The sequence below is a fragment of the Anas acuta genome, chromosome 12, assembly GCF_963932015.1.
Source record: "Anas acuta chromosome 12, bAnaAcu1.1, whole genome shotgun sequence".
Lineage (NCBI taxonomy): Eukaryota > Metazoa > Chordata > Aves > Anseriformes > Anatidae > Anas > Anas acuta.
Window position 1 is genome coordinate 17,687,334 of NC_088990.1, and position 13,519 is coordinate 17,700,852.

At 36.3% G+C, this 13,519-nt stretch overlaps 1 protein-coding gene across 2 annotated transcripts in view; it reads right to left on the reverse strand.

Moving 5' to 3' along the window:
* Positions 1-766: 766 nt before the first annotated feature.
* LIPC (lipase C, hepatic type) overlaps positions 767-13,519 on the reverse strand; it is a 73,731-nt gene continuing 60,978 nt past the window's right edge. For both annotated transcript variants that reach the window (XM_068695559.1, XM_068695560.1), the window contains exons 6-10: positions 12,210-12,443; positions 10,504-10,746; positions 6,295-6,415; positions 5,390-5,608; positions 767-3,691 (exon numbers count right to left, since the gene is read on the reverse strand). In XM_068695559.1, the coding sequence (XP_068551660.1) occupies positions 3,589-3,691; positions 5,390-5,608; positions 6,295-6,415; positions 10,504-10,746; positions 12,210-12,443 (920 nt within the window). In that variant the 3' untranslated portion in view covers positions 767-3,588. The remainder of the gene's footprint in view (positions 3,692-5,389; positions 5,609-6,294; positions 6,416-10,503; positions 10,747-12,209; positions 12,444-13,519) is intronic.

Genomic DNA, 13,519 nt, shown 5'->3' on the forward strand with positions numbered 1-13,519 from the left:
TGGGGTATTCAAGCCTGTCACCATAGCTAGTGAACGATACTTTGTGAAATAACTTTATTTTTGAAGTTGAATACCCCAACTGACATACCTACAGTGTTTTGAACACACAATTCAGACTATTTGAAGGATGAAATCTGCAAGGTGTTTTAAAACTGCCAAGCTGGGTCTGTGTTTTTTCTTTTGTATTGTATCATTGATTTAAGTGATAAGATGAGCTGACAGAATTTGGATTTTAAAAGCAGTCTTTCATTCTTAGAGCTGTTTGTTAAGAATAGCCTGCTTAGACATCTGTTTCCCGAACTGGGCAGCATATGCTTTGATTTAATCAAAGCATATTCAGAGTTCCTTCCTTACAGTACTTGTTTTCCCCATGACTTTTTAATAGAAGTGTTTCCCCTTTTAGCTAAATAGCAATGTTAGGGCAAAAGGTATTAAAAGAATCACTTGGAGCAAATCCCTTCTGTATATCAGTATCATAGATACCCAATAGATTTGATTGTGGTTGTATTTAAAGTTCTACCTTGGATTTCAAGCCAGAGGGATACAAATAATGCCTGTGCATGTAGAATACAAAATATGTGTATTTCTTTAAATGTGTTTGAGGAAACCAATGAGAACATAAGTAGTTGTTTAATATTTGACCTAATAGTTCCTAGTTATAACTATTCACTTAATCATATTTCTTAATGTTTTATTCATGAAACATCTCTGTTTGTTGAAGCACGTATAGTCAGAATTGTATGAATGTGAGAAGCACATCACAAACTCCTCTTGAACAATGAAACTTTATTTGAACTGTGAAGACTACAAGTCAATGAAATAGTTTGCCTTTTAATTAAATGTTCCAGTATTGCTTTCAGGGGGAAAAAAACAAAACAAAACAAACAAAAAAAAACAACACACAGATTTACTTCAGAATATTGGATGCTGGTTATTACACAGAGGTGACTAAAAGCACAGCATTCTTTGTCATTCTAAGCTGTGCTTGTGCTGACAGAGATAGGCCTCTGATGGCTTTCAGGGTCTCAGTTCAGTTTCTGGAGTGATACAGGGTAATTCCAGTGAGCACAAAGTGAGGCACCACTGTAACCACTTGGAATCAGAAGTATGACCTTGATATTATGTTCTGGATATGTAAGACTATAAGTATGCTGCAACATAGGCTTAATGTCAATTTTATATTAGAAATTAGTGTAAGGGTTATCAAAAACTTTGGGACAGGATTTATTTGGACATACAATTTAAAAAAAAAAAAAAAAGACCTAAAGACTTCAGAATAAATTTATTTGTATCAGCAAGAGTTTAAATATTGAATATTCTCCTAATTTTTGTTTTACTTTAGAGGAGTTTTTAAAGTGTGTTATCTGAGGATTATACTGGCATGTTGCAGTTGAACTAGAAAAATGTTTTTCCCCAGAAAATTGAATTCTGCAAAAGATCTAAGGAGAGGCATAATTTGAGGTATCTGGACACACTTCACACCATACCCCCATCTTATTTTTCATTGTGCTTTACTGCTCTGCTCTTGGAAAATCAAATTGCCTTCAGCTGCGCATGGAAGTGACCACACTGAAATTTGCTTTTTTTTATTGTCTTCAGGACAGAGTCCATCTTAACTTCATTCACCTCAAAGTGCTGTCACTGGGTCTCTAGAAATTAACTCTGTCCAAGGCTGGTTTTGGTTTGTTTCTTGTTGGCGGTGTTTGTTTTTTTTTAATTATTTTTTATTTTGTTCTTCATAGTAGCTAAAACCATCTAAAAACAAGTCTAATGCTTATATGGCTGGTTCAGGAATACTTGTACTGAAATTTCCCTCTTCAGTAATGTGACTTTCTCGTTTATTTTACTATGATTTTGAATAAAGTGACTGTAATATGTTCTGTGTTTACGTTAAGGAACAAAACAAATCTCTAACAAAGCTATTATTAGATAATTGGAGTATAACAAAGCACAGAATTCCTTGCTTAAAAATTCTATTTTTGACATAGCTGAAATATGCTGGTGTTAATGAAGCACTTTTTTGAGCAAAATCTATGAAAGCACAAAGCTTGCTTTGAAGATCTAAAGATTTTCTTTACATGGAATTTGTACCTAAATCTAGAAGGATTTCTCATAGTCAAGATGCTATTCAGGTGTCCATTTTCTAATATCAAATCAGCCTCTAAAGTTTACACGTCTGGAAGCACAGCCATTATCGTGTGTAAAGTATGCTTCAGTTTACATTGTATTTAATCAGTCCTTCTCTTTCTGTTTTCAGTATTCCTGTTTATTTAAATAGAAGCTAGCCATTGAAAATGGCATTTAAAAGTTGGAAGTCTAGTATTCTAGATGACTGGCAAAGTTGCCTGCATTCACCATCTGATGATGGTTCATGCTTGCAGGATTGCCAGTTCAGATCAACTCTCCCATTTGTCATCCTTTTCAAATCAATCATTTTAATCCTGGTAAGGTGTATTTTCCTACGTATCTTGGTATGGAAAATATGCTTTGCTCCAGGTCTTGTGGCTATTTTACATTTTTTTCCTACTTAGAGAATATTTAAAATAAATTACATTCAGAATAGTCATAAACATAATTTTAATTAATCTTGTGCTTACCATTATAAAGTGACAAATGAAATACTTTGATGTACATATTTATTAATGCTATTGTATGAAGTATAAAGCATGAGTAATCTGAGATGATAGTGTTTCTTTATGTAGTTATATTCTGACATAGGAAACAATGGAATTTTGTATATTTGATTTTTTTAAATGTACATACACTGAAGATATTTGATAAAGTTTTGACCATTATAATTTATTAATACAGTTCCAAATCATGCTAAAATCTGCTATACAGTGATTTAAAATCTAAAAATCTCAGGCATTACATGAACAATATGATTTTAATTCAAAAGTTAAAAACTTAGTTGTGCTACAATTGTGTGCAGTACACTAAGCATCATTAAATTACTAGTAATTTTAATTAGTACTCTAAAATGGTTAAACAGCAAAGCATTTTCCAATAGGACATCTTTTCTAGGTGTTATAGTTATTTTGCTTGTCATCAAGTTATAATGGATAGCTCAAGCTTTCTATGCATTGAGATGTTTTCTAGTTTATGAAGGCTATAAAGTTAGAAGTTCAAAATCTTTGATAACGTTATCTACTCGGGAGTATGTTTACTATTACTTAACTTCACCTTTTCCAGAAATAATTTAGGAAAGATTTAATTGATAGTAGTCACTATTAATGTTTCAAAGCATTTAATTGGAAATTAAAACTCCTTTTTTCAAAGATGTTTCTTTCAAATAGTAACCTTTGTATTTCTAACGAGCAGACATTCTTACAAAGTTTTAAAGAATTTAAAGTTAACAGTTGCTGTTAATGAAATTGCTCATCGATCACTGAGAGTAGTCTAGCAGATGAACAAAGTGCATTTCAGTTACTCTATCACAACGTCTACGTTTTTGCGTTTTCTTCATCATCCCTGAAACTATCAAGGTATTTAAATTTATGCTTTACATGGCTGTGTGTTTTTAAAATATCTTACTAGATGTGTGGTATTTTGAGTATGTTTTGGTAAGTAGTTTCCTTTTGTTCTTGCTCACTTTTCTTGTCTCCGAAAGCGATCTTCACATCTCACAAATGTTTTCTCTTGGGCTGGATAAAGGTGAACGTTTTCAATACTTTGAGAACAAAATGTCATTCTAGAAAGAAAATGCAGAATGTAAGTATAATATTATTTTCTAGGGATACTATATGTATAAAAGTGTGCTCTCTAAATACTTTGACTTTTACTGTATTTATCCTTTGTTTGCTTTCACATGACATCCCAGATTGCACAGAAAGAAAACGTTGTTTAAGCAATGCCCATTAAAATCTTGACAAAAACTCCTGCCTCTGCTTACAGCAAAAAAGCTTCTAAATAGCATTAGGTTCCTGAAGATACCGCCTGAACTCCCCATATCAATTAACCTTTTTCCAGAATTTCTTAAGTGGTACATCAGTAGTAATTGGCTTGTTCTGTGTTATTGACACAGTACTATTGGAGTGGAGTTTCTTGGTTAAAAAAGTGAGTATATCTGACATGACCCTTTCACAGCTTTCATACTTTTATCAAGGTAAAAAATCTGTTTTCATACAGCTCTCTAATTTGTACTGTGTAGTATGTTTAATTTCATTTGGCAGCTATGTTGGTACTGATTTGGGATCATCACTTTAAAAACAGCAAGAGATGTTAGAGAAACAATTACTTTTTATGGCAGAGATGTGCGAAGTACTGAGTTAGGAGGAGGAAAATACCTACAAAATACATTTACAGAGAGGAAAAAGACTAAGAAAATATGATCCCTCTACTGCCCTTCCTCCCACCCCAACACACATGGATTACCTTATAAAAATCTCTTTAAACTGTCTAATTTGTCTTTTTTGTCAGCATCAAGGAGACGTAGCTCTGCCAATAAGTACTGTTCCACAGAAAGTCTGCAGTAGTTTTAACTGGTGCTGGTAAGAAAGGCACTGCACCAGGGAAAGGCCACCATCTGAGGCTGAGCCACACTTACAAGGTAAGATGTAGTTTTCTCATTCACCTTAATTAAAACGCTGTTAAAAATTCTCAAATAACTAAAGCAGTAGGAATCATTATTAATTTTATTATTCTGTCTTCTGACTGAAATGTCTCTGAAAAAGCAGTTTCATAAGTGTTAATGGCACTGCAGTATGTAGAGAGTACTACCACACTCAAATTTGTGGATACAGTTCCAAGGCAACTGGGGCAGGGCAGGAAACTACCAGTTTACTTTGCCTTCAGAATATTAAAAAAAGTATATATTGAAAGGCAAATAACTGAGATTTGTCATACTTTGCAAGTAGGAATATGAATTTGCATGGCCTTAATGTTGAAATCATTGTTTATCTTCTGTTGTATCTTGTTTCTTTGAAATTTCATGTCCTTCTGGAGTGAGATAGCAACTTATGGATAGGATATGATGATCAAATATTATTTACAATTGTGTAGAAAAATTGCAGTGCAGAACTTGAGTTCTTCCTTGTATCTGTTTGCTAACTCCTCTATCCTCTGTTCCTAAGAACAAATAAAATTGTCGCCCAAGTTTTCATGCCTTAAATTCAGTTTAAATTCATAATGTTTTCCGCTATTAATTTTTTTTACCTTGGATCAAAGAAATTCTTTTAAGTCACGTAAAATAATGCAGTGTAATCTGAGACAATAAAATTAAAAAAAAAATAATAATAATAAAAAAAGAAAATGTCAGAGGTGGTGTGTGGAAAAACTCCTAATAGATTTGAGTGTGGGGGCTCAGATGAATGTATTTGAACTAGGATAGCTAGATTGCCAAATGTCTGCTTTATTACAGAATGAAAAACGATGTTTTCATTACACTTACTTCTGCTGTGTTTCCCCTGCTTTCACTCGTATTGTCTTCACTATAAGTCCTGGTCGGCGGGTGCCTTTTCTCCATGGTATTATGGTTTGAACTGTGTCCCAGATATTTTCCCAAACTGCAGTTCCTTCCCATTTGAATTTGATCATTATTAGTTCACCAATATCAGTGTCCAGTGTGATGAGAAAAGAGTAGGTTTTATTCCCATTAATTCCTTCAAGACTGCAGTAAACAAAAAAGAATAATGCTATCTCAATTATTATTGATATTATGGATTTTAAAAAAAAATCTATTCTCTTTGAAATCAAAGAAAGAACTCTCCCTTCTCCAGGAGTAACATTACTGTCTCTAGCATACTCTTCCTCTAGTGGTGAAATTTGGCAACTTGTTAAAAGAATAAAAAGACAAAGTAAGAGAAGCTTGGACAAGGGGTGAAGCACCAGTGGCAAGACAAAATGTATTCCACAATAGTACTTTTTTATACCTTCTGTCTGCTAGAGCAAAGGCTGGCCCACACTGTTGCCTGTTCATTTGTCAATGCAGATAATATCTCCATCATGAGAAATATCCAAAATTCTTTACCTTAATTACAGTTGCCTATTTATGTTGTAATTGATTACTACCCTGTGTTAGCCAAGGGGTCAACAGAACATAAGTGTATTATAGCATTATAAGAAACTTCCAATATCACAGGGTTTGTTTCATAGAGATCTTATACCGTATTCATGCATTTTTTGTAAATCAAAAATTGTGTTTTTTAAGGGGTATGGATGAAGAGGGGGTGATTTCCGGTTCATCTCCAACTAACAGTACTAAACCAGATCATTCACAGCTTCATTATCCAAGTAATACAGTAAATTGGCACCTTGTATTTCACTTCTACAGTGACATGTAATATCAATACTCACACTGTGATGGGCAGATTTTTAGCATCCTCCTTTGTTCCTGTCAGAGAGATGCTAAAAGTTGGTTCTATCTGCTTGCCTTGGATTTCATTGATGAAGTGGATCTTGAACTGATAATGATAGACTGTAGAAAGGAAGAATTTAGACAGTGACGAGTTAAATGGTCAAAAAAGCAATAGATTTCTCAGACAAAATAATTACGCCTTTCAATGCAGAAACTTGACTGATACTTCCATTTTATTTTTAATCAATTTTGTTAAAATTAAAGCTTTGTTTTTTTTATTGTTGCTGTGTTGCATTATCCCCTAGGGTCTTGGGGCCCCATTGCTCTATTTAAAAGGGAGGGAGGTGGGGAGGAGGAAACCTAGGCAGAGTTCTCTTTTAGAAGAAAACATTCTTCCTTGGGAAATATTTCACCTTTTCTGAACTTTAATTGTTAGAAAGTCTGGCAAGCTCTCTATCCAGCTAGCAAAGAATACTTACGACTGGACTTGATTAGGGATTGTACAGCACAGGTTGAAGACTTTATGCAATTTTGTCGGGCTTTTTCTCTGACTAGCTAGAAAATCTCCCTGCAAAACAGAGGGCTAGTGAACTTTCCTTGACTGCAGAATGATACATTGTGATTAACACGCATCTGTTAACAATATGACTTTGTTCAAGCACGTTATTCTAAGAAAGTTGTCATTAGTGCTTTGAGGTTTGGTGGTTTCTAGAAGAATAGTGTTTAGGAAAGTCTTTGAACGGGAAAAAAAAAAAAAAAAAAAAAAAAAAAAACGACATGCTTCTGAGAATAAAGAATGCCTAAGGAATCATCAGTGTACTGAGTATGAGTGGTTTGACATTTAGTAAATTATGAGGAAGAAAAACAAGAAAGAAAAAAAACAACACCATACAATTAGAGACCATGTGCACACAAATATTGTCAGCTAGATTTGAAGGTCCAACACTTCTGTCTGGTGATTTACCAAAATAAAAGATTTGGCAGTAACTGTTTAAATTTACTATGGAAAAGTTGTTGGGTGAGGATGGCACTTCAGTGTGTTCATCTTGAAGATATCCAAGCACGATGGCTCTTAATTTAGTTTTGACACCAACATCAAATCTACTATTTTCTAAATAAAAGTATTAACAACCAATGCTTTTATTTTACACACCACTTATCAGGATATACTATTTGTATAAAAGTAAAGCCAGGCATTCAATTGTATTGGTGATAGTCAGCTCTAAAGCATTTCTGCAGAGTGAAATGTTGCTTTGCTCTCTGCCAACTGCCTTCTGGACGAAAGTGGTAGATTTACTTGTTAATGAAGGAAACCCTAAGTAACTTTTATTTAACAAAGACCAGAGAGCACTTGGTTAGAATTAAGAGGTGATGTGTTTATTCTTGCACTGTAGTCCAACTACACATGCAAAACTGTTAAACATTGTAGCACAGTAGTTTTTGAGAAGAAAGGTGCTCTGTCCTCATTTCTTCTCACCCACTCCATGTTTCACTGATGATGCTACTGCTCTGAGTGGCACAGCTGTCCTACTAAGGGAATAATCTTTTCATGTATAGTTTACAGATAGATTTTTGTAGAGCTCTGAATTCTCATAATGGAAGGTATTCTCTAGAAAAATTATGTTTTTGTATTGTTTCATAGTTACTGCATGTTAGTGAACAATGTATTTTCTTTTGAAAAGGTGCCACTGTGCAGAAAGCAAAATGGATGATTCTTTGCTGGCAACCACAAAAGCAAACCTGATGAGGACAAAGTGGGCAGACACTTGTTTATGGATCACTTATTACTATCTTGCCTTGCTCTGAGTTTTCTATTCATGTGAAAGTTGATTGCTGTAACATATGTTCTTAATGTCTTATAAAAGCTTAGGCTTTTGCTGTGGTTATTATGATGCTTGCTCTAAGGAAAAAGGTGAGTGTATTTGTATAAAAGCTCTGGTTGACTCAGGGTCCCAATCATGGCCTTATTATGAATGTTAACTTCTTTGTAACAACTGCTTTTTGTTTGTTTGAGCTGGATTAACGAATGCTTCAGAATATAATCCATTAACTTGAAAAATCGAATGTCAGATTTCATGAAGAAATATAAAGCATTGTGAGATTTAATGCTGAGTTTCTCAAATTTCTTCTGTTTGAGTCTTTCTCATGATCTTCAAACATTTTTTTTTAAGAGTATTACAAAGATCACTTTATACACATCCTCCCGCAGTTGCTGCCTTGTTTTGGAACTTTTATGAAAGGAAACTATTGTCTGGGGGTATTGGTATCTGGGTACATGCCAACAACTTTTTTTCTTAAAGGAAAACCATTTCCAAGCATAAAAATGAAACATGTTTGAAATGGAAAACAATGCCAACAAGAAATAGTTGCAGCTTGTGGTAAAATACCTATCTCCATACCCAGAGAAAAAAAAAACATTGCAGAGATGGTATTTCTGTGTCCAGGTGTGTGGTGGTGGATTCAGGGTCATCAGAGCAATGCACTTTCCCAGTTCTGATGGTGACTTAACTGTGCTGCAGCAAAATAACACTGAAAACTAGACACGGCCTTTAAAAATATGTAAATCTACCACAAGCAGCTTCCTGTGGCATTTATAAAAAAAAAAAAAAAAAAAAAAAGTGTAAGGAGATCCAGCAGATTCAGCTGCTCTGAGTGTCAGTCAGGGCTGAGCAGATGTCTCTGTGGTCATCACCATGTAGTTCACAGCTGTATGTGGAAGACTTCCAAAATTATTTTAATAGTACATTAATTTTAATAATTTTAATCTGTGGTATGGCAGTTGAGTAAAAACTGCCAGTTGAGTTAAGTAAAAACTTCTTTACTGAAAGGGTTGTTAGGCACTGGAACAGGCTGCCCAGGGAGGTGGTGGAGTCACCATCCCTGGAAGTCTTCAAAAGACGTTTAGATGTAGAGCTTAGGGATATGGTTTAGTGGGGACTGTTAGTGTTAGGTTAGAGGTTGGACTCGATGATCTTGAGGTCTCTTCCAACCTAGAAATTCAGTGATTCTGTGTGATTGAGCACCAGGCACTGTGGGAAAACGAGCTGTGTAATAGAAGCAGGATCATTTTACACTTCTCCTCAGGATCCCTCCAGGCCCCCTTTCTGGCTGTGCCCCGCTGAAGGGGCAGGCCTCAGTGGTGTGAGGTGCTGAGGGGAACCCCCTGTTTGGTGGTTCTGGGCTGGGGGAGCCTGAGGAAGACGGGCTGTGGTGGTGAGTGGGCTGTGGGATGGCACCAGCCTGAGGGGCCAAGGCAGCGTCTCCTCCATGCCTGGTGGCCTGCGGCTGTGAGCGGTGCCCCGGGCCAGGGGCCAGGTGGCCATTTCATGCTGCCCGCCTCAGCCTAATGACTGCCTTCGGAGGAGGTGGTGAGGGGAAGCATGACGCGCTGAAAGGCCCTGCACCAAAAATAACTTGGAAGAAAGGCATCCTGCTGTTGGTCACACATGGTCCTGCTTTAAAACGTATGTAAAACCTCCTGGTGGCATGTGGAAGTCTGCTCAACAGCAGGAGTGGCCTTGTGGGCTCCCTGACAACTGAGGGTTAACTGGCCTGCAGCCAGGCCAGGCCATTTTGTGAGGAGATGGGCAGATGGGCGTCATTTCCCTGTCAGACTGCATCCCTCTATCTGATTGTGCAGGCGGTATGGATTCTCTCTTTGAGCCTAGGTAGTTACGGTGCTCTTGACGAAATAATTTAATAGAGATAAAGCCTGGAGTACCAGTCACTTTTGGTGCCACAGTTCTGCCCTGTTAAAGTCCATCTATTCTGCTCTCTGTCCATTGTCTGAAAAGTAATAATTTGTGTGTAGCCTTGTAGACCATCTACAGACAAAATTTGGGAAAAGTTGGAAGAGAAGGTTTTACAGACTTCTCAGAGCAATTGTGCTTCTTTGACTTGGCTGTATAGCTCCATATGCTGTAACCAATTCACACAAGCCAGTTATAGGAAAATCGTGTAGATCAGGGCCCTAAGCAGCTCTGAGGCCCCAGAGCCACAGCAAGCTTTTTCCTGTAAAAATATTAAGAGTCAAGATCTTGATGAAAGGGTATCAGGAAATCCTACTGGGATTCTTAATTGTCTCAGCAAATTGATTATTACCATAGATTTTATAAGCTTTAATAAATGAATAAACAGAATCACAAAGCCTAGGCTCATTATCCCATTTTGTTATCAGTCTGGAGACTGCAACAGGCATTCCCACGAACCTTTGAAAGGCATACGTGCTCTTGTTTTCAAAAAGAGCCGTCTGCTTTTTGGGAGCCGTTCCTCCCTGATGTTGTAGCCCAATGTGTTGCACCGGTTCTTCCTACAGCTGAGGCACATTCCTTTGTCAAAAGTGTTGATGTCGTTGCACCAGTATGCTGTGCTTTGCTTGTCGTTGTGAAGCAGAGAGTCGATGAACAAATGAACTGATCTCTCATGGGCACATTTCACGGTTTGAGTGATGCCTGAAAAAAATATGACCAGTAATTTTGCATGCCCTTTTTAGCATTCCAGCTACAGAGCAGCTAACTGTTCGTATATCTTACTGTTCTTCTCACATCCTTCGTGCTTACTAAAACCTCATGAATTTGTCTCAGAAATCATACATGTAACAACCATACTTCTGGGATCATCCAAAGATAGCTTGACTGAACCAACAGGTTAATAAAATTGAATAATTTGCTGCTTAAATTTTAGTCTGCCTGTACAAGACTCTAAATATGAGCCTTGATTTCATTGTCATGGCTGTTCAGTTAATAATGAAATACAGTATGAGACTACATGCAGTCTTTCACCATACAGTATTAAAGGCAGCAGTCTCATTCTGAATGATTGAATACTAACTTTTGGATGCTTACATGGTAAAGTCATTTTGGCCCCATCAGATTGACAGACTAATGTTGAATTTTGCTAGCTGCTACTACTGGGGAAAAAGCAAAAAATGTATTAAATACATTATATGTATTAAGTACATAGATATGCTTTTAAGACAAATATATGTTTTCCTCTTTTCCTAAAAGGAAATTTTACTTTTAAAAGATTTCAAATTAGAATTTAATGTTCATTTTTAATTGAAAAAAATAAAAATCAAATGAAAAATGAAAAAAAAATCAAATTATGAAAGTTATTCTGTGCAACTGGGATATGTCACTGTGGATTTTTTATACACGTCTTCACTGATAAGCTTTCTAGATTTTCACATGTACTGTGAATTATTTTCTAAGATGGTCTACTTTTATATAGTGTGATATTTCAGAAATTTTTGCAGTGTGTTATGCTGCTTGTACTCTTCTTTTTTGTTGTTGTTGATGTTTGTTTGTTTGTTGTTCAGTGAAAAGTTCTGTTTGTCACAGTGCATCAGTACCTTTACCTTTTTTCAGTATGTTGCATCAGTTTCTCTGTACATTTATGTTCAGGTACATTGGAGCTCATCTTCTATAAATATAAACCCTATAAACCTGGAACGCTGGTAGTTGAGTCCCAGAAAAAGCATCACCCGCTGTGCAGTTGAAGGACAGTGACGTGGGAAAAGGTGAATAAAGAAGGTGAGTAGTACAGCCCTGTGTCTTGATTTGAAATAATTAATTGCACACTAGATGAATCTGGCGTAATTAGAATAAGTTTTCTCATTTCCTCTACCACCACAACAAATACCTTTTGAAAATTATTCAAAAGTGCTTGACACCATGGTGCTCACTGCCTGATTTTCAGAAGTGCTAGGCAGCCACGTTTCTTACCAGTCAGTAAGAACAATTTGAACTCAATACATGTAAAAATCACCAAATTCTAGAAAAGAAACTTCCTTGCATATAAGGCAAGACAATTCTCCCATTAGATACTGTTTTAAGACCACAGGTCTATGCAGTTTCCCCCTATGCTGTTAGTCCAGCTACAGCGCTGCTTCCCTCACGGCCCAATTGGTTCTTACCAGTGATTCCATATTGTGCAATGTGGTTGTAGACATGCATAATGTGACAGCCAGGCTGAAAGGTGCCTCCGTTGGGATAAAAGTCAAAATGGGCCACAGGCTGTTTGATGCCAACGCTGAGACCCATGTGCTGTTTAGTGAATGTATGAATTGCATCTACGAAGTTTGCATCATCTGGAGATAAACGGTCTGTTGGTGACATTCCTTCAAACAAGGGGCCAGCAGGGTCAAGGCCTACAATAAATGCAAATAATCCAATTGTGATGTAGTACAGATGGATTTTTCCTATACTGTTTTGAGAAAAGACTGATAAATATTTAAAAACATACAGTGCTGGTAGTTTACAAGGTCTTTGACTGACAAAAACAATGGTAGGAACACTTGTACTGTGTGGTGTACATGGTTACACCAAAAGGTAAAATAAACACGGGTGCTGTAATAAACAGTAACTGCTGCATGCACAAGGACACAGGCTCAGAGATAGATGTGTTTGTTATAGACAAACCATGCTTGCTACTGCTTTGTCTTTTGAGGGATGTTTACTTAATTTTGTTCTTTGATACTCTAGAGGTCATGCATTTCAGAGGCTCTTTTGAAGACAGCAGTCCCACAACAAGGGTGACTTTTAGCCCACATTTGAGACTTGTAATTTTATAAAACTTCACTTGTTGATTCAAGAGCTCTGTCTGGTAGATGCTGTTTATAATAGTTTCTCAGTGTTAAAAGATTTCAAATTATTACAGTGTTCAGGAAAATAATATTCCAGTTAGAGATGTTGATTTTAGTCTACTGGATGCTTCTGTATAGGGCCCTTTTTGGGAACTGATTTATGGAAAAAGATTTCCTGCATAGTTTAAAGCTGCTTTTTAGTTTTGAGAAGAAGCGACTAAATTTGAGATTCTTCAGCTGGTATTATGGAGTAATGTATTTGCATTGATGTAACAGGACAAGACTAATAGCAGAGGATACAAGTAGAGATGCCACCCCGAAGTCATGCCTTTTCCTTTTAATAGCTTTAATCAGTATGATTTTTTTTCAGCTTGTTACAAGTTGGAATAATTTTTGATGAAAAATGCATAAATTTGTAATAATAAATTAATGGTTTTGTTTAGCCATTATTAAGGCTTTACGTACTAATATGGTCTGAACAATCAGTGCTGCTGAGCTCAAGTTCTTCAGTGCGTACACAGGTGTAATATCATGACATATCATGTAAAATAAGCTTCTTGGCATGCAGGCACCATCACAAGAACTGATTGAGCAAGGGACTATGGAATGGTGAATCAGGTCACAACTGGGACTTGAAGCTA